The 25,735-nt window shown below is 36.5% G+C and overlaps 1 protein-coding gene across 1 annotated transcript in view; it reads right to left on the bottom strand.

Moving 5' to 3' along the window:
* LOC150094836 (coiled-coil domain-containing protein 39-like) overlaps positions 1 to 25,735 on the bottom strand; it is a 350,814-nt gene that overhangs the window by 2,388 nt on the left and 322,691 nt on the right. Inside the window, exons 19-20 of the mRNA XM_090411364.1 lie at positions 15,096 to 15,209; positions 8,285 to 8,504 (exon numbers count right to left, since the gene is read on the bottom strand). Coding sequence (XP_090267490.1) covers positions 8,285 to 8,504; positions 15,096 to 15,209 — 334 coding nt within the window. The remainder of the gene's footprint in view (positions 1 to 8,284; positions 8,505 to 15,095; positions 15,210 to 25,735) is intronic.

Raw genomic sequence — 25,735 nt, 5'->3', positions numbered from 1 at the left:
GTCTCTAGACAATTATGTCTACATAATTTGCCTGCTGCAGCAGCACCTTCCATTCCTTCTTATCTTTCCTATCCTCATGAAAAACGATATCATTATCATTCAACTATGTTTCACTTATTCCAACTATTTTTGAACAAATAAACTCACTGCAATACTTTCATCTCCTTTTTATTTCTGATAGTCCCGGCATTTGTAAATAAGCACAGCAATTCATTTCTTACTCTATAACCAGTTCCTACCCATGTCATCCTTCATCTGTGACTGCCCAAATTCATAACTGTTTTCCCCAGATTCATTACTGCTTCCAGAATCTACTCCCCCCCCCCAACCATTTCCTACATTTTCATCTCTCACACTACTTTCCCATCCATTCACAAACACTTCAGTCTCACCTTATCCACTCTCCAGCTAGTTCATATCACCTCTGACTGTTCACATCACTCATTACACTTCTTTCTCCAGTTGATTCACACCAAATCCATTTCTTTTACACAATTCCATTCACCCCTCAAATGCATTCCACACATAAACTACATCCCTTTCTCCTCACACACAGCTAACATACCATTCATGATTTTTGCTCACCATTTCAACTTATCATTGTCCTGGGTAATACACCAACTACTCTTCCTACCACACTGTTGTTTTTCTCTTAATATCCATCCTCACAATCTCCCTATGGCCAACCAAATCATTTACTTCTCATATTCAAAGCATCTATCACCCTGTTCATTCTTCTATTTATATCAGATTTTTTTTTTTTTTGAGTCAAATAACTTAGGAGAAATGTGAAGTCTTTCAAATTAGTTAAAAGCAAAGATTATATTTAAAAAAAAGGATATAGAGATGACATAGAAATTGAAGAGGAATAAGCTTATATACAGGTTACAAAATATATAGTAAAATTTTTAATAAAAGACTTAGAAATAGCGCAAACAATCTATTCTCATAAGAACAAACTGGTTTAAAACATGTAAGATCATGTATAGATATTTGTCTTGGAAAAAAAAAAAAAAAAAAGATGAGAATTTAATTTGGAGATGCATTTAGCCATTACAGATTATGAGAAAGTTTTTGATAAAAGCTTTCTCATAATGTGTAGAAATGTCAAAATGAAAAATAAGAGTATAACATAAGCACAAGAACATCCATTGCATTTAATATACACAGTTTATTATATAAAGACACAAAACAAAAGTTATAATTAGGTAATAAATTAACAGAAGAGAGAATAAAATTAAACAAGGTGTAAGTCGTTTCTGGAGTTTGTCTCCAACTTTATTCAATATATATTTTTCAAATTATAAAAATATGGATAACAACAAAATAATGTTGTGTTGTTGTTGTTTTGTTTAGTTAATATGTTATCAATATATGCTGTATGCCGATGACCTTCAAAAATCAGTTTATGCAATAAACAAAATAAAGCAATGATACAGTCTAAAGATTTCAAACCAAAATGAAGGGAATTTAAGACAACAGTCATAGAAGATAAAATAATAGAACAAATAGCAGTTTAATTATTTAGGTAACATAAAAACGTATCTAAAAGATAGAGATATGAAAAAATAAATTTTAGAAAATCTGTGGAACAATTAAAAAGGACACTGAATAAACAGTAGGACAAGAAACCCAATTAAAATTTATAAAGTTTTGGTACTTACGTCCTTCCACTGTATGATATGTCTAGGACATGCTAAAAAGAAAGATCATTAAAAATGAGATTTTTTAGAATAATTAAAGGATACACAAAATTGGACCATATAAAAATGAAGACAATTAGAAGATAGTTTAAATGACAAGATCAAGGAATATAGAGAGAAATGAAAATGAATGGCATTTGTATTAATTGGAAAGAAATTGGTTTGCAGGAGAAGCAGATAAATATAGACCAAAGGGTAAAAAGTGAAAAACCACTGAAACGAAGAGGCAAATGACTTATCCTTGATGAGAAGGTAGAGACAGCTTGAATGAAAATGGCCCTATATATAAGTGGAAAAATTATATTGCATCTATGGAGAAAAACAAAATTTTATTTTAAGTATAGTGATTTAGTGCTATAAAATACAATGTCCTAATAACCTATTTCAGATTTCAGTCACTGGGTGCAAAAGCCAACCAATTTATGTAAAGTAAATGATTTATATATATATATATATATATATATGTATAACTTACAATTCAAATAAAATTACATTTGAGATTTTCTATTACTACGATACAACAGTTTGCAAATATTAATTGTGAAAAAATTAAAACTGGCTTGCCAGATGTAGAAGGAACATGTAGTCAGGTGAGCTTCTGTCTGATGTGCAGCACATGTGAGAGACAGCTTAGCACAAAAATGTGCAAGAAAAGGGGATGAATTTTGATATGTTAATTATTATTTCCACTCACAATAACAAATTATAAGCTCCTGGTGAAAGTCAATAACATTTTGCTACAGTGAGAGTGGTATTAAATTTAAATAAATCTCCTGAAATTTACTAATAAAAATTGAGAAAAGGATTCTTTTTCAATAATAACTATAAGATCTTGGAGTCCTCACACAACAGAATAATTTGGAAGAAAACTGTCAATAGGAAGTTAGTAAAATTGTAATATTTTCATGAAGTGTTATAATATCCAGTACACACCTTGACGATGCACATCAGGAATTTGATGACGATATAGCAGCTGACCACCTAGCAAGTAAGAGACCAATTCTGAAAGATTGTTGACAACAAACTAAGGAAATTGAAACAATACAGGTTCCTATCTAACTGTTCATCTTAATAGTACTCGTGTTAATGAAATGTGTTGGACTATCATAGTACTTATATGTTCCATGAAAGTAAAATTCCAGATTATGATTTATTATGAAACAGAATGACAAATTGTTTAACTGACAATAATTTTACTGTTTTTGCCAGAGAACATGAAAAGTCACATATGGGCAACAGGAACAATCATTGTATGAAACATCCATGGAAAAGAACTAATGGGAGAAACTATAATTGAGATAAAAAAATAAAACAGGTATGATCATTTTAAATAAAGATGAACTGTAAGATGATTTATCAGGTAATGTGGAAAAAGAGGGAGCCATCAAATTCCTGATATGAACCTACTACCTTCAAGGGGGTGTGCAGACCGCTGTGATAGTCACAGCTTGAAACATTTTGTGCTAGCTAGTCAGGAAAATATCTCAGGCTCAAATGTTAGCCTGGATGTACTCTACCATGGTCACCTGTTATATTTCAGTTACATGTTTATTCCTGGTTAATGCTATAGCTAATTTTTAACCTGTATAAATACAAGTTTTGAAACATAGGTTAACTACTTATGTAGTTTATCAGTCTAAAGGAAAAATGCATGAATTTTATAAGTGATACAAACCCATTATTTATTTTTATTAATAATATTTTCTGCTATGTTTCACTTCTAACACTATAATGTCTTGAATTGTTTTTATGAAAAAAAACAAATAATTTCACTGATATTATAAGCAAAAATTGCAAATGGTTTTATTAGGTTAAGTTTTATTTTATTTAATTAAGATTTTACCATATACACATAACTACATTAGTGTTTTCCTGAATTTTGATCTCTGACACACATTATTGGATGAATAGTGCCGGTGATGCCACATGACACAGCAACTTAGAAAACTGAAAAACATTTATTTAGCAATCAACATAATGAAATATTTTGGGAAAATATCCTCTCGACTTTCCAAGTTTTAATATTCAGTACTGATGGTCAAATTCTTTTATTCCATCACAAATCCGTAGTGTTTTAGGTTGCTGTGGAGGCATCTGTAGCTAAAACCAATAAACGGAATGAGACCAAATTTTATAGTGAGACTTTTGAAGGCATGGGGAGATGATTTTGCGAAAAAAAAAAGATTTAGTACCAAAAGATGACAATGGGGGAAATTTTGGCACTGGCAGAGCCAGAAGCAGTCAAATATTTGCAGTAAACACAGGTAAAAAGGAGTATGTAAATTTTACTGTGCGTACATGACAGCAGCACCACCAATTACACTTAAAAAGGGATTGGGAACGTTCAGGCAGTTATTCGAATGACTGATGAATTGTGCTCAATATGCATCCTACCTTGCCTCAGCATGCTTTACTTGTTAAGTTGTTTTACCTTAAACAGTGCAATGCCGTAGGAATTTGGAAGGCTTCATAACCTGCATGCAGGTCCTATGTCAGCTGTAGCACTGAGAGCTATGATTAAGAAGTTTGAAGAAACTGGATCACTAGGAGTTAGACCTGGCAGAGGACAGAAAGCAGTGCAAGAAGAGACAGTAACAGACGTTGCTACTGCGGCATTTGACGACACAGGGACCAGTACTGGTCCAAGTGCTCGTGCCATAGCTTGCAAACTTGATATGGTACAGTCTGGAAAATCTTACAGAAAATGCTTCACTTCTATCTGTATAAGTTAAGTCATGTGCAAGCACCAACTACTGCAGATTATAAGCGCATGACCTTCGTGCTAACGTTTCTTGCCTGAATGGAGGTTGACAATGACTGACCTTGGGTAATGAGGCTCATTTTTATCTGAATGGGTCAACACACACAACTGCAGAATTTGGGCATCTTAAAATCACCAGTCTGCACGGTTAGCCTAGTGGCTATGCGCTTCGCAACCATATGCCTGGGGAAGGAGTATCCTAGGTTCAATTCCCGTTGGAGACATGAGGAGCTTAAGGATCTTCCTCAGCTATAGCCAAGTTAGCTGGTCTTGGGCAGCAGGGATTTTTCCCCCAGTTTATCTGGGGTTTTTCATCCCGCAAACAGGACCCGTGAACACACATGGATACAGTCAGGAATATTGTCCTTAGGAGATGCAGCAGAGGAGTGGTGAACCAGCTGCATTAATAATACGCCAGTAATCCCTTCAATTAGGAGGGGACTCAACCCACTAGACGAATGAGAAAGGAGGGAACATCCCCAAGCGATCCAGCAAGTACCACTGCATTCTCCGAAAGTAACCGTGTGATGTGGTTTCACAGCCAATTTCATAATAGGACCATACTTTTTTGAACGTATTACCCCTACAGGTCCTGTAACCTGCTCCATTACTGAAAAGATTTATCGACAAATGCTGGAAAATTTTGTCATTCCTGCATTGCAGCAAAGACAATGTTTGAACTCCATAATTTTTATGCAGGATGGAGCACGGCCACACATTGAACATTCACTACAGCACTTTTTAACGCCAGCATTTCAGTAATGAGGGGGTTATCAGTCTTCTTACCGACAGCATGGCCACCTCGATCCCCGGACATCACTCCATGTGACTTTTGGCTGTGGAGGTATTTGAAATCCACTGTGTAAGTTGGTGGCATTCCCACCAACATATGGAAAACATGCAACACACGGGCTGTTATGAACATCCAATCTGACTCCTTACGCTCAGCTATAGAGCATGCCGCACACCGGATGCAATTTGTTGTACATAAGAAAGGTCAGCATGTCCAGGGGCCCTGATTCTGATGAATAAAACATTATTTCCTGTGAATTCAATCACTACATTAATTTCTGTGTCTCTCTATTATTCCATTTTATCTGCCTTTAATGTAATTATCAGCTTGTTTTCGGTTCCACCAGCACCAAAATCTCCCCTATTGGCAACTTTTGGTACTTTTTTTTTTTCATGGAAATCATCTCCCCATGCCTCAATATAAAATTTGGTTTTATTCCGTTTATTGGTTTTAGCTACAGATGCCTCCAAAGAGGGAAAGTTATTTTATGGCCAACCTGTATATAGTCTGGACATCCTGCTCTAGAGACTAAACATGGAACTTTTTCAAGCCACCAATCAGCAGGTCAGTGATCTCACACAGGCAATGAAGTTCACTTAAAACAATTACAAACATCTGTGATCTGTTGGTTGGAGAGTGGATAAACTAACTGCTTGACCAACTACACCAGCATTATGACAAAATCACTGGTTATGAAGGTTAACACACACAAAAAAAAAACAATTCATGACATAAAAAATGAAACAGAAGCAGCATTCATCATAAAACATTATTATCAGAATTGAAGTAATGCAGAAATCATATGACTACTGCATTACTTTAGGGTATGGCTCCCACTGATGAGACCTCAATAAAGGTCAAAACCAGTCTGAGTAGTGACCCTTCCTATAATGCATGTTGGAGGTTTAATGGAATATTATCAGCACCAAAAGAGGATTTAAACTAATTTTAATACTTCCAATATTTCGTCTCTGTGACAGAGACATCTTCAAGGATTACAAAAAACCTTTTTGTAACAACACACAAATACAATACAATAGTGAGTGAAACTAAAGAAATGAAATTAGAAAAAAGAAATTAGTTTAGTGAAACTAAACTAATGAAATATTTACCAATATTCCCCTAATTGACACCTTAACACTCTTAAAAAACTTTTTTCCTTCTGATAACCTAGAGCTCTTTTCCTTTGCTATCAACTCTGGTTATTTTTCTTGGATGAACAAAATCTACAAACAGATTGAGGGAACTGCCATGGGAGTTCCAGGAGACAGTCACAGAGCTTCATGTAAAAGAAGTCATTAAGATATCATTATTACCAATAGTACAACTGGGGTTTGAAATAAGAGGTGATTACCTTGTTGTTCTTAGCAGGATAAACGTGAGTAGCATGGTGAAAAGGAAAATTTATAAGAACATTTAATTTAAAGCAAAACAATGGATTTAACTTGCAAACTGCAGATTAAAATATACAAAAAACAATATGTTATGGGGTGGGCTGAAAGCTTGAATACCAGAACTGAGATTTACTGTTATGAGATGAGAACATGTCATATCTTATTTTCTTCGATTACATAGTTAATGTGCAGAACTCATCTGAAAAATGCAGTGTATAATGATTGCACATAGACCATGCTATGACACCTACTATAAAATCAGAAGGACCCAAATACTTTCAGTCTATTTTAAAACCACATCAATGACATTAAACCATAGTCCTGTCTTATTACCAGCAAGAAATATCCCACTTCACTCCCACATACTTTTGATAATATACCATTACTGTATACCCACAGATGTGATACCCTTCAACACTTCTGCACATGTCAGAAGAAGGAGAATCCATTCTGATATTAGGGTAATCACTGCTTTTCATGGAATGAGTGCTGATTATTATACATCGGAAAATCAGCTTTTCTTTTATGAAAATTCTAGTTCTTAATGGGGTAACTATTTTACTTGTACAACAATTAGAAAATTTACTTATAAAGCACATGATTTCATGTGTTGGTGACCAATTCGTACATTCTTTATTTCTTTCTCCCCTTCAGCATGGCTTGACTATTCTTGGCACATTGCCAGGTTCAGTTCTGTGAAATGTGGGCATACAATACCCTTTCAAGATTAGTTTCCTTTCTTTAGCAATTATCTCATCCAGCTTATCCTAGCACAAGCATATTACATCAATAGCTACCTTAGCCTCCAGAAAACTGGTTCTTTTTCATTTGAAAAATTTCTTCTCTCTTGCTCAACTCCTAACACTTTAGGAGTCTCAGATTTGACTAACCCTGGAATACTGTTTTCACACTTTGGTGGTAGTGCACCCAAAACCTCTCTAAGAATTCTTGAAGACAATACAAAAGAGGCCAATCCACTTAATAGGCAATCCTCTCTCTAAGAGATCCTCTTTTCAGACTTTCCCATTAGGCACTCTGTTATACCTTTTCTATAGGTACTTTCATGGGTATTGCACTGTTGAACTGCCACTACCATTTGTCCACTTTCTTCTAATCATGTAAGAACTATTGCAGCCACTTGTGAGGACTGTTGTGCACAGATTTGGTCACCTGGTTTTAAAAAGGATGAAGAGAGTACAGATGTGATTGACTAAAATAGTTTGATCTCTGGAATGATGAATATGAAAAAAGGCTGAGGTGCAATTTGCAGTCTAATGGATAAAAGGAAGAGGGATAATATGATAGAGATGTACAAGTTGGTAAGGGATTGTTATAGGATTAACGCTGAAGAGGCTTTTCATAAAATGGTGGGAGATAGGCGTCAAACAAGAGGTTATTTCTGGAAGTATAAGGAGGGTGTGAGCAAGGGAGTGAGAAGCAGGTTTTTGAATGGAGAGTTGTGAATGATTGGAATGCATTGCATGAGAGCATGTTGTCTGCAGTGAATTTGAATGTGTTTAAGGCATGGTATGGTGAGCTGTGTGTATGACAAAAGGGATCCCCTAGATGAGCTATTACTCCATGGGGTCTTAAGATAATAATAATAATTAAAAAAAAATATATATATACTTACATGATAGATCAGCACCTAGGGACACCACACCAACACGTACAAATTTCACACCAGCAGTACCTAACCGGGCTCTTTCTGTACTCAAATGAGAACTAATACTTAGATGAGGACTGCCAAATTGTCTGTTTACACTAGCAACAGAAGTTGGGAGGGAGGTACGAGACCCACTGCGAGAAGAAGATGGAGTTGACCCAGGACTAGGCAGAGGAGGAAGATGTGCCTAGAATTACAAAATATATTAAAAGAAAGAACTTAAATGTCCTAAGGAAGTAATCTAGAATGCATAATGTAATAACACATTGGGAAAGTGAACACTGAAGAATAAAAACCGGATCAGTTGCTGGAAAAACGAATTTTTATTCTCATCAGTCTAATGGTTCATAGCACTCGATTTTTCGGAGAACAGGGAAACAACTTCCTCATTGCAAAATTCCTTCCAAAAACACCAACAAATAACCTTAACTGTGGTATAAGCATGTAGGAAGAATCCCCACCTATCTATCTCTTGATGAGATGCTCCTGGTTACCTGCTTCTTCCAAAAGCTTTCCTTTTTTGTAAAAAAGCAAGAGTAACCTTTCTCCTGTCAGGTGTCTTCTCCCTCCAGGAGATTGACTACCATGTGTCTCCATGTCCTATTCTGCACCTCTCTGCTGCATTCCTCATATGAGAGATAGGTCCAGTCTTCTATATTTTTCATCCACTCCAGTCTTTGTCTTCCTCTCTTTCCCTCAACAGTTCCTTCGAGAAGTGTCCTTTGTAGGCAGTTATGTCTCAGAATATGTCCAAAATATCTGACTTTTCTCTTTTTAATTTCTTTCATCAGGCTCCTGTTGACGCCTGCCATCTCTAGTACCTCTTCATTTGTCTTTTTTTCTTTCCATGATATTCTCATAATTCTTTGCAGCATCCACATTTCAAAAGCCTCCAGTTTTTTCACACTCAGATTGGAGAGTGTCCATGTCTCTACTCCATATAATAATGTAGACCATATGTAGCATTTGGAGATTCTTAGTCTTGTTTTCAGATTTAATTCTCTAGATGTTAGTAGATTTTTCATACTGTTGAAAGTTGACCTTGCGATTTCAATCCTTTTTCTAATTTCATCTTTTATCCTGCCATTCTCTGTGATCAAGTGTCCGAGGTATGTGTATTTTTGTACCTGTTCTAATTTATTTCCTTTTATATTGATGCATATTTTTGGTATTTTCTTTTCTCTTGAGATTATCATGATTTTTGTCTTTTTAAAGTTGAAATTGAGGCCATACTGTTCACTATACTTGAGGGTTTCATCTATAAGAGTTTTGAGGTCATATTTGTTTTCAGCTAGAAGAACCGTGTCATCTGCATATCTTAGGTTATTAATATTTCTGCCCCCTACAGTGATTCCTTTGAGGTTACTAATTTTATTAAATATTTCTTCTGTGTATAGGTTAAAGAGAATCGGAGAAAAGACACAGCCTTGTCTCACACCTTTCTGAACTGGGAATTCTTCTGAGGATTCTCAAAGATGCAGTCTGTTCCCAGTAAAGATTAGTTAATAGCCTAATGTCTTTTCCATCCATGCCTATTTTTGAAAGGATTTCAATTAATTGTTCATGTTGGACATTGTCGAATGCCTTTTTGTAATCTATGAAGCAGAGGTACACATCTTTTTGTTTTTCTAGATATCTTTCTATGATGGTTCTGACGTTGAAAATACCTTCTCTTGTACCTACATTTTCCTTGAAGCCACTTTGTGTATCATTTATTTCTATGTTTATTTTTCTTTTATTTCTTTCAAGAATAACGTATAGGAGGACTTTTGATATTTGACTGATTATCCTGAACTCTTCACATCTTGTAGCTTTTGCTTTTTTGGGAATTGGAACGAAAATTGAGTGATTAATATCTTTGGGTAGAAATCCAGTCTCGTATATTTTATTGCATAATTTTGTTAGAAATTTCAGTCCTCCTTCATCAAGAGCCCTCAACCATTCTGCCAAGATGTTATCTATTCCTGCAGCTTTATGTGGTTTAAGTTTTCTGACAGCATTTTCAACTTCACAGAGTAAAATGGATGGTCCTTCTAAATCAGTCTGTTCAGGAATATCATTTCTTTGTTGTTCATATAATTTCCTTGTGTATTCAATCCATCTTTCCATGATTTCTTTTTTTTTATCCATTAGAATACTGTCTCTTGAGTCTCTAATGACACTTGCATGGTTTGCTGTATTTGTCCTGCTTGTCATTTCTCTGATCTTTTCATGCATTTCTCTGCTTCTGTGTTTTCTACATTTTTGGATTAAATATAAATATACATTTATATTTAATCCATCCCTCTTTGGCTTTCCTGCATTCTTTTTTTATTTCTTTATTCATGCTTTTATATTCAGGTTTGTTCTTAACTTTTTTCTTTGTTCCATCAACGTCAGTATTTTTTCATTCATCCAAGGTTTATTCCTTTTCCTTTTTAATTGTGGGAGTGTATTTTTGGCTGCTTCATTGATGCTATTCTTGAATGTTTGCCAGTTCATGTTAATTTCATCAATTGGCATTCTATTTTCTGTGCGAGTTGTGGTGTCAGACTTGTTAAGGGATTTTGTGAATTCTTTTATAAAGCAGTCTTTAACTTCTTGGTTGTTAAGTGAGTTTGAATTATAAGTTTCTCTTATGAATGGTTGGCTTGGTATCTTAAGTTTTATTTTGATTTTTGCAATCACTGGGTTGTGGTCCGATCCTATATCTGCTCCAGGATATGTTTTTGTTTGTGTTATTGCATTTCGGAATCTTTTGCTTATTATTATATAGTAAATTTAATTTCTATAGATGTCCCCAGGGCTTCTCCAGGTATATAGTCTTCTGGGAGGATGTTTAAACAGTGTTGGCAATTATTAGGTCATTGGTTTCACAGAATTGAATTAATCTTTCACCTCTTTCATTTCTGATTCCAAGCCCTTGGTTTCCCATGCAAAATGAGATTTTTTCTGAGCCCACTTTTGCATTTAGGTCGCCCATCAGTATAATAACATCATCTGACTTAGCACTGGAGATTGCAGTTTGGATGTCTTCATAAAATTGTTCCAACTCTTCGTCTGGGTGATCTTGGGTTGGTGCATATGCTTGGATAATATACAGGTTGAATGGTTGTGCAGTTATTTTGGCTGTTATGATTCTGTCATTTATGGGCCAATATCCCTGTAGAGATTTTACAATTCTATTACTTAGGACAAGTGCTACTCCGTTAAGGTGCAAGTCACTGCCAGAGTAGATTATAGTGTGATTTTTTCTTATTATTATGCCTGTATCTGTCCACCTCACTTCACTGATACCTGCAATATCGGCCTTCATCACTTCTAATTCCTGGAGTAGGTTATCTAATTTGCCTGCCTCGTAGAGTGTTCTGACGTTCCATGTTACTATTTTCAAGAGATTGCTCCTGGTTTTCAGACAAGGGATATCTGAGAATATCCTCCCTGGAGGGTTTGGGATATTATCTTCATACACTACCTTAGTAGTTCTTGTCTTACAATTCCCAGTTTCAAGCTCTTCTTCCCTGTAGCTATAAGAGCTGATGGTTGCAGGGGTTTCAATCACATCTCTAACTTCATATTGTGACATGGTGTGTTTCATGGTTGACAATGGATAAATACGTGGTGAGGCTCCGATCTCTTCCACGATAGCTGGCCACAAGTCCCTTAGATGTCAGGAGTGTGCCTTCGATGTGCCGCACATCTTGCTGTCATGCCCTTGATCAGTCAGTGTTGATTCTTCTGCCATCTTGCCATTCCAGACTTCGTGCACATAAGGGATGACATTCCCAATTTACAGCATTCTATATTGCTTCCTACTCATTTCTTAAACCAAGCTATGTGCTCCCAGATATCTATGACCAATATGCTAGATACTGTCATCAACAGCTTGAATCTCTCTCTACTTATTATTTGTACTCCACAGCGCCTGCATTAAACATTCTTTTTATTAAAAATAATTTCCCATATATTTCACAGATGCAACATATAAGGAGTAATCAAAAATGTTTGTAGCCTCATATAAAAACAGAGATTAACTTAAAAAAAAAGTAAATAGAATGTTTTAGAAAACTGCAGGACTTTTTTTATATATATACATATATCAGCCCCATACACAATAGTCCCAAGACTTATGACATCACCATGCTGTGTATAGACAGTGGCTAGAGAGAAGAAATAATTTATTGATGCATTTCTTGAAGAGCTGGAGGCTCTTCAAGATATGGGTGTTGAGGAGCAGCTTAATTAGAGGAAAGTCAAGGAATGGTAGTGGACAGTTCAGTGGAGCAGCATCCATGGAAATACACAAAAAACATAATGTAGCAACAGCATGTCTAAGTGAATGCAAATGGATGGAGTCAGTGAGAGAGAAGGGTTATCTATTAAGCAACAGCTCTCTTCTGAATACAATCAAGCCTTTTGAATGTGGTTTTAGATGCACTATCCCAAATGTGAGAACAAGAACAATATTCTAATGTCAGGTGGATTTGAGATTTATAAAGTGTCAGTAGTTGAGCAGAAGAGAAACATGTGTAGAACAAAAAAGAATACCAAGTTTTTTGGAGGCTGAAGAGGCAATGAAAGTAAGGATGTGCTTGTGCCAGGATAGACTAGATGTGAAAGTGAACCCAAGAAGAGAAATTGATCCTAGTTGGCAAGCAGAATACTGTCAAAAATATACATGAAACCACAAACTTTTTTAACCAATTCTCATATACACTATATACATACTGTGCCCAAATGCAACATAGAATGTCAAGGATTCTGTGTTATTATTAAAATACTCTGTAACCATGCAAAAAAACGTTTTACAATTATCTGTAATTCAGAGTACTTTAATAATACATTGATATGCCGTTTTACTATGTGTACATAGAAAATATATAAATTCTGCATTGATTTAACCTTAGGTATCTTCCTGGGTCTAATACCCACTGATGAGATCTCAATAAAGGTTGACATTGATCTGGGTTTTGACCCTTCCCTCAATGTTTTTGCATTATGGACTACTGAGGCAACTGATGCGAAGTCAACAGTCTCTCTCTATACAAGGAGACTAGTGAAGATATTTCACATGCAAACTTTGTTCACTTACTCTTGGATAAAGGATTAAAACAAAATTGTAGTATTGAAAGTTTATTTTTCACTTGGTTAGACTATAATAGATTTAGTTTAATCCTTTATCCAAGTGTGAGCAAATAAAGTTTGCACCTGAAAATATCTTCAGGACTGGGATAAGGTAGTACAACACCAGGAAACTCGCAGCAAAGGTGGAGCAAGCTAACATCACTCCTATCACAGTATCTCCCATAATGCAAAACACATCTCCTTGCAAATATGTATAATGTTATGCATTAAAGGAAGGGCCACTACCCAGACTAGTTTCGACCTTTATTGAGATCTCTTCAGTGGGAGCCAGGCCCAGAGGTGGAGATACTAGGCAGAAGTAATGGCAGGTTATCTTTATCTATAGGAGTTGCCAAACGGTGTGCCACCTTTTTATTAAATTACTCTGGATTTAGAGAAAGATGTTGAAAGTTTATTTTTCACTTGGTTTAGTGATGTTAGCTTGCTACACCTTTGCTGCGAGTTGCCCAGTGATGTTAGCTTGCTACACCTTTGCTGCGAGTTTCCCAGTGTTGTACTACCTTACTCCAGTCCTGAAGATATTTTCAGGTGCAAACTTTGTTTGCTCACACTTGGATAAAGGATTAAACTAAATCTATTATAGTCTAACCAAGTGAAAAATAAACTTTCAACATCTTTCTCTAAATCCAGAGTAATTTAATAAAAAGTTGGCACACCGTTTGGCAACTCCTATAGGTAAAGATGACCTGCCATTGCTTCTGAATACTATAATTGAGCAGACTACCTTTTAAACAGGAATGTGTGGCTGGTTTGTAAACTGCAGGTTTTCTAAAGGTTGGTTGGTTGGTTAGTTTTGCTGCTTCTATTGAGACTAACTTTTTGCTATCCTATCCTATTCCCTCAGCCATATGACTGGCAGGGGTAGCTATATGCTACCAAATTAGGGAGATGATTATGAGCAAGGTGGTTTCCCATTGCCTACCTTGCCATAGTATGTTTTATGACTGTGGCCGTGTGTGTGTGTGTTCATGGGACCGGTTTGTCTGTTTTGAGGGACAAAAAACCCGAGTTAACAGGAGGGGAAAACCCTCCACCTCCGTGTAAGACTAGCAACTCACTGACAGGAATCAAACCCAGGTCTTTCCAACCAAAGGGATTCGTCTATACTGACTGAGCTACGGAGGCTCAAATGTTTTGCTGATGAACCAAAAAAAAAAAAAATACAAAAATACTTTTTTTTTTTGTCATACATATATATTGAAAAGTGCCTTCTACATATATGGAGACATGGTCTATTCATTACACCTCAATGATGTTTTTAATTAATAACAGATTAATATAAACTTGGCCGGCCTGGTTGGCTAGCGTATCTGCTCTCCAGCCAATAGGCTGCAGGTTCGAATCCCGCGTAGGCATGGATGTTTGCGATTGTCTTCCACCTTCATACATTCCTTCATCCAAGTATAGATATACTCTCCCAATATGGACTGGGTCACCATGGGAGTAGTAGACCCAAACCTCCCACAATGGGTGAGGCTTTCACCCTACAGTGGGTAGAAACATAGGCTGTTCATCATCATCATCATCAATATAAACTTGATAAACAGAATGTTATTATATTAAAAAATTCCCCCGCTGCTTTGGTATATATATATATATATTTTCTTTTGCATCAAAACATATATATAGTGATATAACTAGAAGAAATTCTTACCTCTGCAAACATATTCTGAGCTCTTTGTAGAAGAGATAGATTGTCTTTTACAGCATCTGATAATAACTTTGATGCTTTGGTCCTGACTTCCCTTAGAACACGTATATTTATATCCTTTCATCCAAAGCAGGTTAAAAAATGAAAAAAAGAAACAGATAAAAAAAAATAGAAAATAATTAGCATATATTAAAAATTATAAATTTTTAAGTAATAAATGGTGTTCATACCTCGTGGCATTATTAATATATTTCATCAGCATTTTCTGTACTTTCTGGAAATCTGCCTCAACATAAAATTATTTTTAAACATGAGAATAAACAATGTGAGACTGGTTTATATTAGTGAACAATATCAGAATAGTAATCAGAAACTAAGACGATAGCAAATATTCATGTATGATGACTGCAACATCACAGAGAAGCTAATAGTCGGAATATTAGAAAAATTGGAGAAGAGGTGCTCGGTATAACATCAGGAAAGGGGCTGCCCGAGGATAATTAGGCATGGTGGTGGAATGATGAGGTGCAGTTGGAGATCAGGGAAAAGAAAGTGGCAAAGAAAAAATGGGACATGACTGGAACCAGAGCCAACAAGGAGGCATATAGATTAATGAAGAAAAGTGCAAAGAGAGCTGTGGCAAGGGCAAAGGCAGTTGAAGAGGTTTATGAAGTACTGGAGAGAAACGGTGGTGAAGCTAAGTTGTTGAGAATAGCAAAAGCTAGAGATAAGGCCTCGAAAGACATAACATCAGTTAAGCAGATAAAGGATGCCACAGGAGTACTACAAGAGGAGGACAAAATCAGAGGAAGATGGAAAGAATATTTTCATAATCTACTAAATGAAGAGAATCCAAGAGAGAGGTGTGAGGATGGAGAGGCAAACGAAGAATCGGTGCAGGACATAAGCAGAGAGGAAGTATATTGGGCACTGAGAAAAACGAAGAATGGAAAGGCTGTGGGAGAGGACCAGATACCCGGAGAAGTGTGGAGAAGTGAGGGCGTAGACATGTTATGGGATCTGATGAGGAAAATGGCCCAACAGGAAAAGATGCCAGAGGAATGGAGGAAAAGCATTCTCGTCCAAATCTACAAGGGAAAAGGAGATGTTCAAGATTGTTGCAACTATAGAGGGATCAAGCTGATGTCACACACGTTGAAGATATGGGAAAGGGTAATTGAAGGAAGGATATGGCGGGAAACAAAAATTGGTGAGGAGCAGTTTGGATTTATGCCAGGAAGAAGGACAACAGATGCAATATTTGCGCTAAGGCGATTGATGGAGAAATATAGGGAGATGCAGGCAGACCTACATATGGTGTTTTATAGACCTGGAAAAGGCGCACCACAGAGTGGCCAGACAGGAGGCATGGAGGTGTATGAGAAAGAAGGGGGTGTTGGAAAAGTATGTGAGGTTGATGAAGGAGATGTATGAGGGAGCGAAAACTCAGCTCTGAGAGATCTACTCCAGTCACCGAGAACTGAACTATTTGACAATGGGGGAACCCCTCTGTCATGCATGGTCATATAGTTCAGTTCTCGGTGACTGAAGTAGATCTCTCAGAGCTCGCTCCCTCATACATCTCCGTCACCAACCTCACATACTTTTCCAACACCCCCTTTTAATCATCCCGAGAGAAGGTTGAAAAGACCCTGGAAGAGTGGAGAAAGGTATTAGAGGAGAGAGGCATGAAAATTAACCAGGTAAAGACCAAATATATGTCAACGGGGAGTGACGAGGATATGATCATACGACTCCAGGGTGAAAGGTTAACTTCAGGGAAGAAATTCAAGTACCTTGGGTCGGTTGTCGAGAGGAATGGTGACCTGGATATGGAAATACAGCACCAAATAACATGTGGCTGAATGAACTGGAGGAAGATGAGCAGGGTCCTGTGCGACAAGAGAGAGTGAGTTGTAAGATGAAAGGAAAGCTGTATAAGATGGTGGTGAGGCCGGCAATGCTCCACAGTGCGGTGACATGGCCTATAACAAAGGCACGGGAGAGGAAGATGGAGGTGGCAGAGATGCGGATGTTGAGATGGATGAGTGGTGTGACAAAGAAGGACAGGATAAGGAATGACTATATCAGAGGGACGATCAAGGTGGGACCAATCGGTAAGAAGGTACAAGAAAGCAGGCTGGGGTGGTTCGGTCATGTAGAGAGAAGGAATGAGGAGTATGTTGGTAAACGAGTGAAGCGTATGGAGGTGGAGGGAAGGAGGAAAAGAGGCAGGCCCAAACTCAGATGGAGGGATAAGGTGGCAGAGGATCTTAGAGAGAAAGGATGGAGTCGGGAAGATGCCCTGGACCAGAGAATCTGGAAGAAGAAGATTAAAGATGGGAATGCCGACCCCGTTTAACACGGGATAAGGCATAGCGGAAGAAGAAGAAGATACAACAACATAAACATCACTATTGTATTAAAAAACGAAAGAGAGTGGAGGAAAATATTAAGTACCTTCCATGTGTAACAAGATAAGTTTTAGTTATAACAAGTGTAAAATTTCTGACCTGGTTAGTTGGCCAAGTGGATAGTGTACTTGCTCTTCAACCAACTGGCTGTTTTGAATCCCACTGTGCACAAGGGTTTTGCAAATGTATTTAGGCAATAGGTGAATTTCATCAAGCAGTGTGAGGCGACCCCCTCCTCCACTTATTGGAAACGAGAAGTCATTGAAAAAGTTCCATGTTTTTTCTCTAGAGCAGGGTTTCCAGATTATCTAAACATTCAGTCCACTCATAGTACTAATACTTAAACACAAGTTCATAGGTGGGATTAACATTAAAAAAAATTGAATTTTTTCATGACTGTTATTTATTTTCATATTGTTTTACAGGCTCTGAGAATGTATGTCAGGAAGTTTTATAACTTTTTATTATTTTTTGTGTTTTCATAAATTTATTTTTACACAGTTTGGAAATCCTGGTCTAAACACAAAACTTTTTTAAACTGTTTCAGGCATCCAATAAGTAGGTGGTAGTCTCACACTAGATGATGAACTTCATCTCCCTCCTGCTCCTGAAGACAATCACAAACATCCCTGCCCATGATGGCAGTATTCAAATCCACAGCCTGTTGATTGGAGAGTGGCTAGCAAAATATTTAAATGAGCTTAAAATTGCCCTGTTATGCTCCAGGTTTTCAGGAACCAAAACAGAAACTGACATGACATAATTTCATATGAATCTATGGTGTGTGTGTGTGTGTGTGTGTGTGTGTGTGTGTGTGTGTGTTGCGTTTTCCTCCTAATAGTAACCCTATTAGGAGGAAATTTATTCCTACATGCTCCATTGCATACAATGGAGCATGTAGGAACTTGGAAGCTACATGTAATATATTCTTATATTACATGTAGCTTCCAAGTACAAATTAACATTTACATTTCCAATTTTGTATCAATATTCATATTTACATTTCCAATTTTGTATCAATATTCATATTTACATTTCCAATTTTGTATCAATATTCATATTTACGTTTATATTTTTACATCTATATATACATATTCCGACCTTTACATCCATATTTATATTTATATTTTTATATATACATATATTTACACAATATATGTATATATATTGTGTAAATATATGTAGATACATAAGTATAATAATATACAGATGCTAAAAAAAATTACAGTGCAATTACATCAAATGCATCTCTACAGCCCTGTTATCTTAAGATTTTCTTGTGATAGGGTCCTGCCATCATCTTCTGGATTCTTGGGATCACTAATCCATCATCCTTGTTGAGATTGAGATGATGAATAAGCATCACACAAGCTTCCTTGAATTTTCTGCTTGAAAAGGCACTGCACCAAAACCAGGTTTTGGTGCAGTGCCTTTTCAGTTAAATCTGTAACATGTTAGCACATGGTCTGACAGGATTGTTTTACCATAGTGAAGGAATTTAATGTGGTGTTTGTGTTCATTTTTTCTTATTGGAATTGTGAGTCCTGTTTCTCCTATGTAGGGTAAGTTGCAGGTGTACTGGATTTTGTAAACTTCAGGGTGGGCAAGGTACGGAAGGGAATCCTTGGATGAGCTGAGTATACTTTTTAATTTTACAGGAGGTTTGAAAGTTGCCTTAATATTGTACTTATGTAGTGATCTCTTTTTTTCTGATATTCCTCTAATGCGTGGTGTGACTATGGCATTTGGGGGGGGGTAGAGACAGCCTTCCTGTGCTCCCCCATCAGTAGTGTGCCTCTGATCTTGGGGTTGCACATGAAGCTAATGTCCTCAACCTCGAGTCCAAAGGGAACCATCCCTCTGGACTTCTTTTTATTCAGCTATGTATTTTTGTTATCTTTTTTACTTTTCATCACATTACTGTGGAGGATTTTGTGAACTGTTTCTTTTTTTTTTGTTGTAGCCATTTTTATAACGGCTTGGCTAATAAATAATTTCATAATCCTACTTCAGCACCTGGCAAATTGCCAGGGGCTCTATGTTTGAGGCTGCTGATGACCCCTGGTTTTTATGTTGGATGGTGGTATGAATCTTTGTGTATGTATTGGCCTGTGTGTGTAGGTTTGCAGCAGACTATGAAGGAAAGATACCCTGAAGAAAGACATGACAACTATGTCTAGTAAGACTCTCTAGGAAGAGAGTTATTGTTTTCAATCCTGATGGTAAATTGGATACATCTGTATTGTTTGTTCAACTGAACTCAACTTTCAGCTTCATCAGCCACTCATCTCACTTTCCCAATTCCACACATTTTTGCTCAATTCATCTCAAAGGTTGAATTTTATCTTAAAATCTCCCCTGATCGATCTTCTTTAGATTAAAAAAAAATTACTAAAATCTATCAAATTTATTTTTTTAAAATTTTTTTTTTATTTCCTTTCTTTAAATGTTGATTTTCCAGTCAAACTTTCCTAATAACAAATCACTAACCTGATCTAGCAGGAAGAGAAACCAAAGCATTTAGTAGTACCAGTAATCTCATGCAAACTGCTTACATACAAATCAGTAAAATCCTGATTTACAAGACTAAATAAGTGTGTAGGGAGAGGGGGGGGTTAACCCAACCCACACATTCTTTCTTCATTTAATGCATAACTTTCATCTGCAAAAATTTATCTCTATGAATTTATTTTATTAATATATTATAGAAAAAAATTCCAACAGTCCAATACTTGGGACTTAGTGATGCTGCATTATTAGATATTATTATTATTACAGGCTACTCCAAGGAGTCCTTAGGCTCATTGGGGGAAGCCATAAACATCAAGTCAAGAACTATTCAATATTTGCACAGTATCTATCATACTTTGCTTTGAATTAATTCACAGTCATGGGAATGCATATTCTGGAGTACTGGATGATGCTCCCAGAAATAATAGCCAAAGACAACTACTTCACATTTTTTACATAGACAAAATTAATATAATAGCAGAACAGTCATTTACAGAGCTTCCTCTTTGAGAACAATATTTTATTGTTCTTACCAATGTTGTGAAGATGTCCTGAGAAATGATCCAAAGCAGCACCATGTATCATTTCTCAAGAGGTACGAGGGTGGTCTGAAAACAATTCATAGTGCAGATCCCTTAATTTTCCCACTGCCAAAACACCTTTGTGGGCAGGTGCATTGTCCTGATGAAAGATGATTTTTTTCTTCTGCAAACTGTCTTTTTTCACGAATTGTTTCGTCTACTCTGGTTAAAAGATTGGAATAATATTCCCCGGTTATTGTTTTACCCTCTTCAAGATAATTAATAAACAAATTGCCTTTAGCATCGCAAGACACTGATGCCATGACCTTTCTTGCTGATGGAACCGACTTTGTCTTCTTTGGCATTGAACAACTGGCTTCTGTCCACTGTTTTGACTGCTGTTTGAATTCTGGTGTGTAATGGTGAATCAAAGTCTCATCCATAGTAATAAATCGACGAACAAAATCAGCTTTATTCTTGTTAAAACACTCCAAGCACTGTTCAGAGATTTTCATGCAAGTGTGTTTTTGATCTGCTGTGAGCAAGCGTGGCACCCATCTTTCACAACGCTTTTTCATTTGCATGTCTTCATATGAAATATATCCTACACGTTCCTTTGAAATGCCTATAGTCTCAGCAATTTCATGCATTTTGACTCACTGGTCATCCAATACCATATCATGCACTTGATCCATGATTTCTGGTGTTGTTACATTTTATGGACGTCCTTCATGTGGATCATCTTCAAGACTGGCACGGCAACGTTTGAACTCGGTAGCCCATTTCTTAATTGTCGAAAATGAAGGAGAAGAGCGCCCATAAACTTTTATGAACTTTGAATGAATTTCTTTTGCTGTTAAACCTTCTTTTACAAAGAATTTTATAACTGCACAATACTCAATTTTATCCATTTCAAGGGATACAGACAACATTTTTGCTTCAGACAGCTGTATAAAACAAACTACTTGATAGAATGACTTGCAGTTTCACATGGATGCTTATGACAGATGCAGACTTAAAAAAAATTTTTTTGCCAATAGTGTTGCCACCTATGGTCAAGGCTGAGAACGTTTCAGACCACCTTCATACTGTGGTGATTGGCTAAGGTTAGATAAGTAGAGAATCCTGTTCTAGAGAAGAAATATACTGTTCCAAGACACTTCAGGACTCCAGTAAACAGGGATGGTCTCACACCAGGTGATAAATTGTTTACTACCAAAAGCATTCACAAATATCCATGTCTACAGTGGGATTTAAATCCATGTTGGAGAGTAAAAAGCAAAATTTAAATCCATGTTGTTTAAATCCTGGTTGGAGAGCAAAGATGCTATCTGCTTGGTCAACTAGGCCAGCACGTAATAAAAGGTCAAAAAATATAAAACATGATAAAATGGCAAATGGACAAATAAATTTGTTCAGCAAGAACTCTGGCCTCAGATGTCTAACTATCAATGGCTGCATTTCATTTATTTAGCAAACATAATATTTAATATATTAGTAATAATCATAACTAATCAATACATTCATTACCACTACTTGTTTCAGCTAAAACATCCATTCAAAAATCTGTAAAATTTCAAAGTCTACATATAGCTTAATCCTATGCATATTAGTTTTTGAGTAGATAACTTTTTTTTTTTTTTTAATATATTTATCCCACATATAAGAGGCATAAGAACCTATAGCACATCAGTGACATGTGAGGTGTAGATAAGGGTTGAAAAAGAAGAAACCCATTGATATTCTACTTAAAGAGTTGTAGGTTGAAACTGTTGGGAAACACATCATGAGGAAGGCTGTTCCAGAGGACAGAGGTATAGTTTGACCATAGATAAGAGAACTCTTGACACTTCTGTGCCTGGCAGAAGGCGAATTGATTCCATAATAGGGTAATCAATCCATTTCATGGGATGAGTGCTTATTATTACACGTTGGAAAATAGCTTTTCTTTTATGAACATTCTAGGTTTTAAAGTGATAACTATTTTGCTTGTAAACAGTTGGAAAATTTTACATATAAAGCACATGATTTTGTGTGTTGGTGACAAATCTGACCATCTCTTATTCTTTGCTCTCCTTCAATGAACTGACTCTTCTTGGCACTCTGCCAGATACAGTTCTCTCTCAACTGTGGGCAGACTATAGATTGAATAAATGAGGAAGAAAAGGAGCAGGGTTGGATGAGATTGCAGTTGTACTGCAAAGGGATGTTGGAAAGCAGTTGCTTTTGTTTTAACAGGCCTAACAGCAAGTGGAGGAATGATGTTTGCTGATTCACTGGAGAAGTGACTATGTAAGTACCTGTAGAAGAAACACAGAGCTGAAACACTGAATCTGTTAGATAGAAGTTGAACTGAGCTTTTGATGGAAGGGTCATCTAAGAGCCAAATTGCTCTCCTCTGGGCAGCATCAAGAATTTTTAAGGAGGTTTTTAGGCACACCAACCCAAATATGTATACAGTATTCTATGGATGGATGGATTTCAGCTTTATATAGAGTTAGCAGCTAGGTGGATATAAAAAAGCTTCTTGAGTAAAAAAGAATGTCTAATTTTTTAGTTGAGGAAGCTACTGATGTCATGTGTTTGTGCCGAGGAAGCTCAGAGGTAAATGTCAACCCAAGGAGAGAGAGAGTTCATCCTGTCTGGTGATGTGTATATTACTGAGGATGAGGAAAGGTGAGCTGAGATCCCTTTTGCAAGAGAAAAGGCAGGAATGCATTTTGGTGGCATTGAAAGTGACTAGGTTATCTTTCCCCCACTGAAGGGTGGTTATGGAGATCAGGTTTTAAAGCAATGGCTGCAGATGATCGTGATGTAAGGGATGTCTGGGAAATACATGGTTTGTCAAAGGAGTAGGATGAGTGGAGTGTGTTATTGTCAGCAAAAGCTATGGACAGGATCTGTAGTAATTGAGAGTAGATCATTGATGTATAAATGATCTACTTTCAATTACTGAGATTACAGTGTGTTTTTTTACCACTGTGCTGTCCTCACTGCTTGTTTCATTTAGCAGTTTTTCAAAATAATTACTCCATACTTAAAGGATATCTTTTTCTCCTGTTTTCATGTCACCTTTATCATCTCTAACTCCTTTTATAGCACTCTTTCCTCCATTTCTAAGCTTCTTTAACAACCTCCAGAATATCTTACCACCTTCTTGATATTTATTTTCTAGGTTCTTGCCAAAGTGCTCCCATGACTTTTGTTTAACTAGTTTTACACAGTGTTTCGCTTTCTTACATTTGTCTCTGTATTCTCTAAGAGTAAAAGCTAACTTATTTGCCAGGAACTTTTCATATGCTTTCTTCTTTTCCTCCACTGCCTCTTTAACTTCCTGTGTCCACCATGGAGTTCTGATTTTTCTATCCTTGCAGAAAACCACACCACATGTCTCTCTGGCTGAATCAATCAGGGTTTTCTTCAAGGCTTGCCACTGAATCTCCAAGGTTTGGTTCCTGTTCTCAAACTCTTTCATTTTTTCTTGAATAATCTTTGTGTATTTTAGTCTGCAGTTCACATCCGAGAGCTGATCAACTTTTATTTGCTTTAAAACTTTCTTACATGTTATTCTTTTCAATATGAAATACAATTTTATCCTCCTCAAGACTAAATGGTGATCACTTCCAATTTCAAATTCTCTGTACACTCTAGTTTCCTGCATCAGTGAGAAAATATCACTATCAACAATAACATAGTTAATGAAACTTTTCTTATTCCTTGCTTCTTCTCTTCATGTGAATTTGTACACATTTTTATGTGGGAACATTGTGTTAGTAATAACCAGTCCATGTCCTGAGCAGAAATCCAATAGGTATTTCCCATTATTATTAGCTTTGCTGATTTCTCCAAATTTTCCCAAAATATTTTTGTATGTCTGACACTCATTTCCTACTCTGCTATTTAGATCTCCAACAAGGACCAACTTTTCATTTTTCATTGTGTCATTTGCTTTCTATAAAGCCTCAAAAAATTACTCCACTTCTACTTTAGTAGAATCTTCTGTGGGACTATATGAACAAATAAGTTTCAGGGTCCAGTTCCCCATTCTCATATTTGCACACATCACTCTACTTGAAACTGTCTGCAATTCAAAATTATCCTTGTATTTTGTGTTGAATTCTATGGCTACTCCTTCTTTTCCTTGATTATCATTGCCTGAATATAACATTTTGTATTTATTGCTCAGAAAGATCTCACCAGTTTTTGTCTTTTTTTGTTTCAGTTACCCCTATTATGTCGATCTGGTACGTATCTAATTCCTCAGCTAGCCTCCATTTCTTTGCCATTCTGGCTTCTCATGTTGATAGTACCTATTTTTAACTCTGGTGATGTTGAGTTGGGGTGAGTTTTCAGATTTGTTCCAGTAGCTGACTTTTCGCTGTTTGCCCTGGTTCCCTGGCGAAAACAAGGGGGACCTTGTTTAACTGGGCGATGCCCCAGCCGGCATGAAATTTTGCCATGCTGTACCATCATTTTGTATTTTGGTTTAACCAGTAAGAATACAATTTGGTCGGCTAAATCCCAAATTGAGGATTAGACGTTACGTCAGAAGTCCTGGTCGGTTCTCTGCATTCCTTTAAAGGCTATGTGGAGGTCTCCTCTCAGTTATACAGCTTTGACCCTTAAGCACCCCCCCCCAGTGATATTATACTTCTAAATAAATCTGCTAGAAGTCTGCAGTATTCCCTGACTAAATTGAATAACTGTTGTAATAGATATGGTATGAAGGTCAGCAATAACAAGACAAAGAAGAATCGGAAATATCAACTGCATAATGAATGGAGAACTTATAGAAAAAGTAAAACATTTCAGCTACTTAAGCATGATTTTTAGTGAAGATGGTAAATTAAATATGGAAATAGACAACAGAATCAACACAGCTGGTATGGTAGGAAGTCATGTGAATAAGTTTATATGGAATAGGAGAGAGAAATTAGTCAAAATACTAAATTAGCTGACAATTTTATGGATCTGAGAGCTGGGTTAGAAAAAAAAAAACTTGCCCAAAGACTAGAGACTGCTGCAGATATGAGAGTCCTGTGAAAGATTAGAGGCATGAAGAGATGGCATCAATGGTAATATCATATAAAAATGAGGATATTAGAAAAGAACTCGACATTGTTAGCATCCAGGAATGTGTTAGCAGAGCTAATCTCAGGTGGTATGGCCACTTTAACAGAATGGGAGAGGAAAGATT

Source organism: Typopeltis vanoorti, chromosome 21 (genome assembly GCF_054136105.1).
Source record: "Typopeltis vanoorti isolate ZY-2024b chromosome 21, IOZ_Tvanoo_1.0, whole genome shotgun sequence".
Taxonomy (NCBI): Eukaryota; Metazoa; Arthropoda; class Arachnida; order Uropygi; family Thelyphonidae; genus Typopeltis; species Typopeltis vanoorti.
The sequence above is the reverse complement of the archived record's forward strand: the minus strand, read 5'-3'. Positions and strand labels throughout refer to the sequence as shown.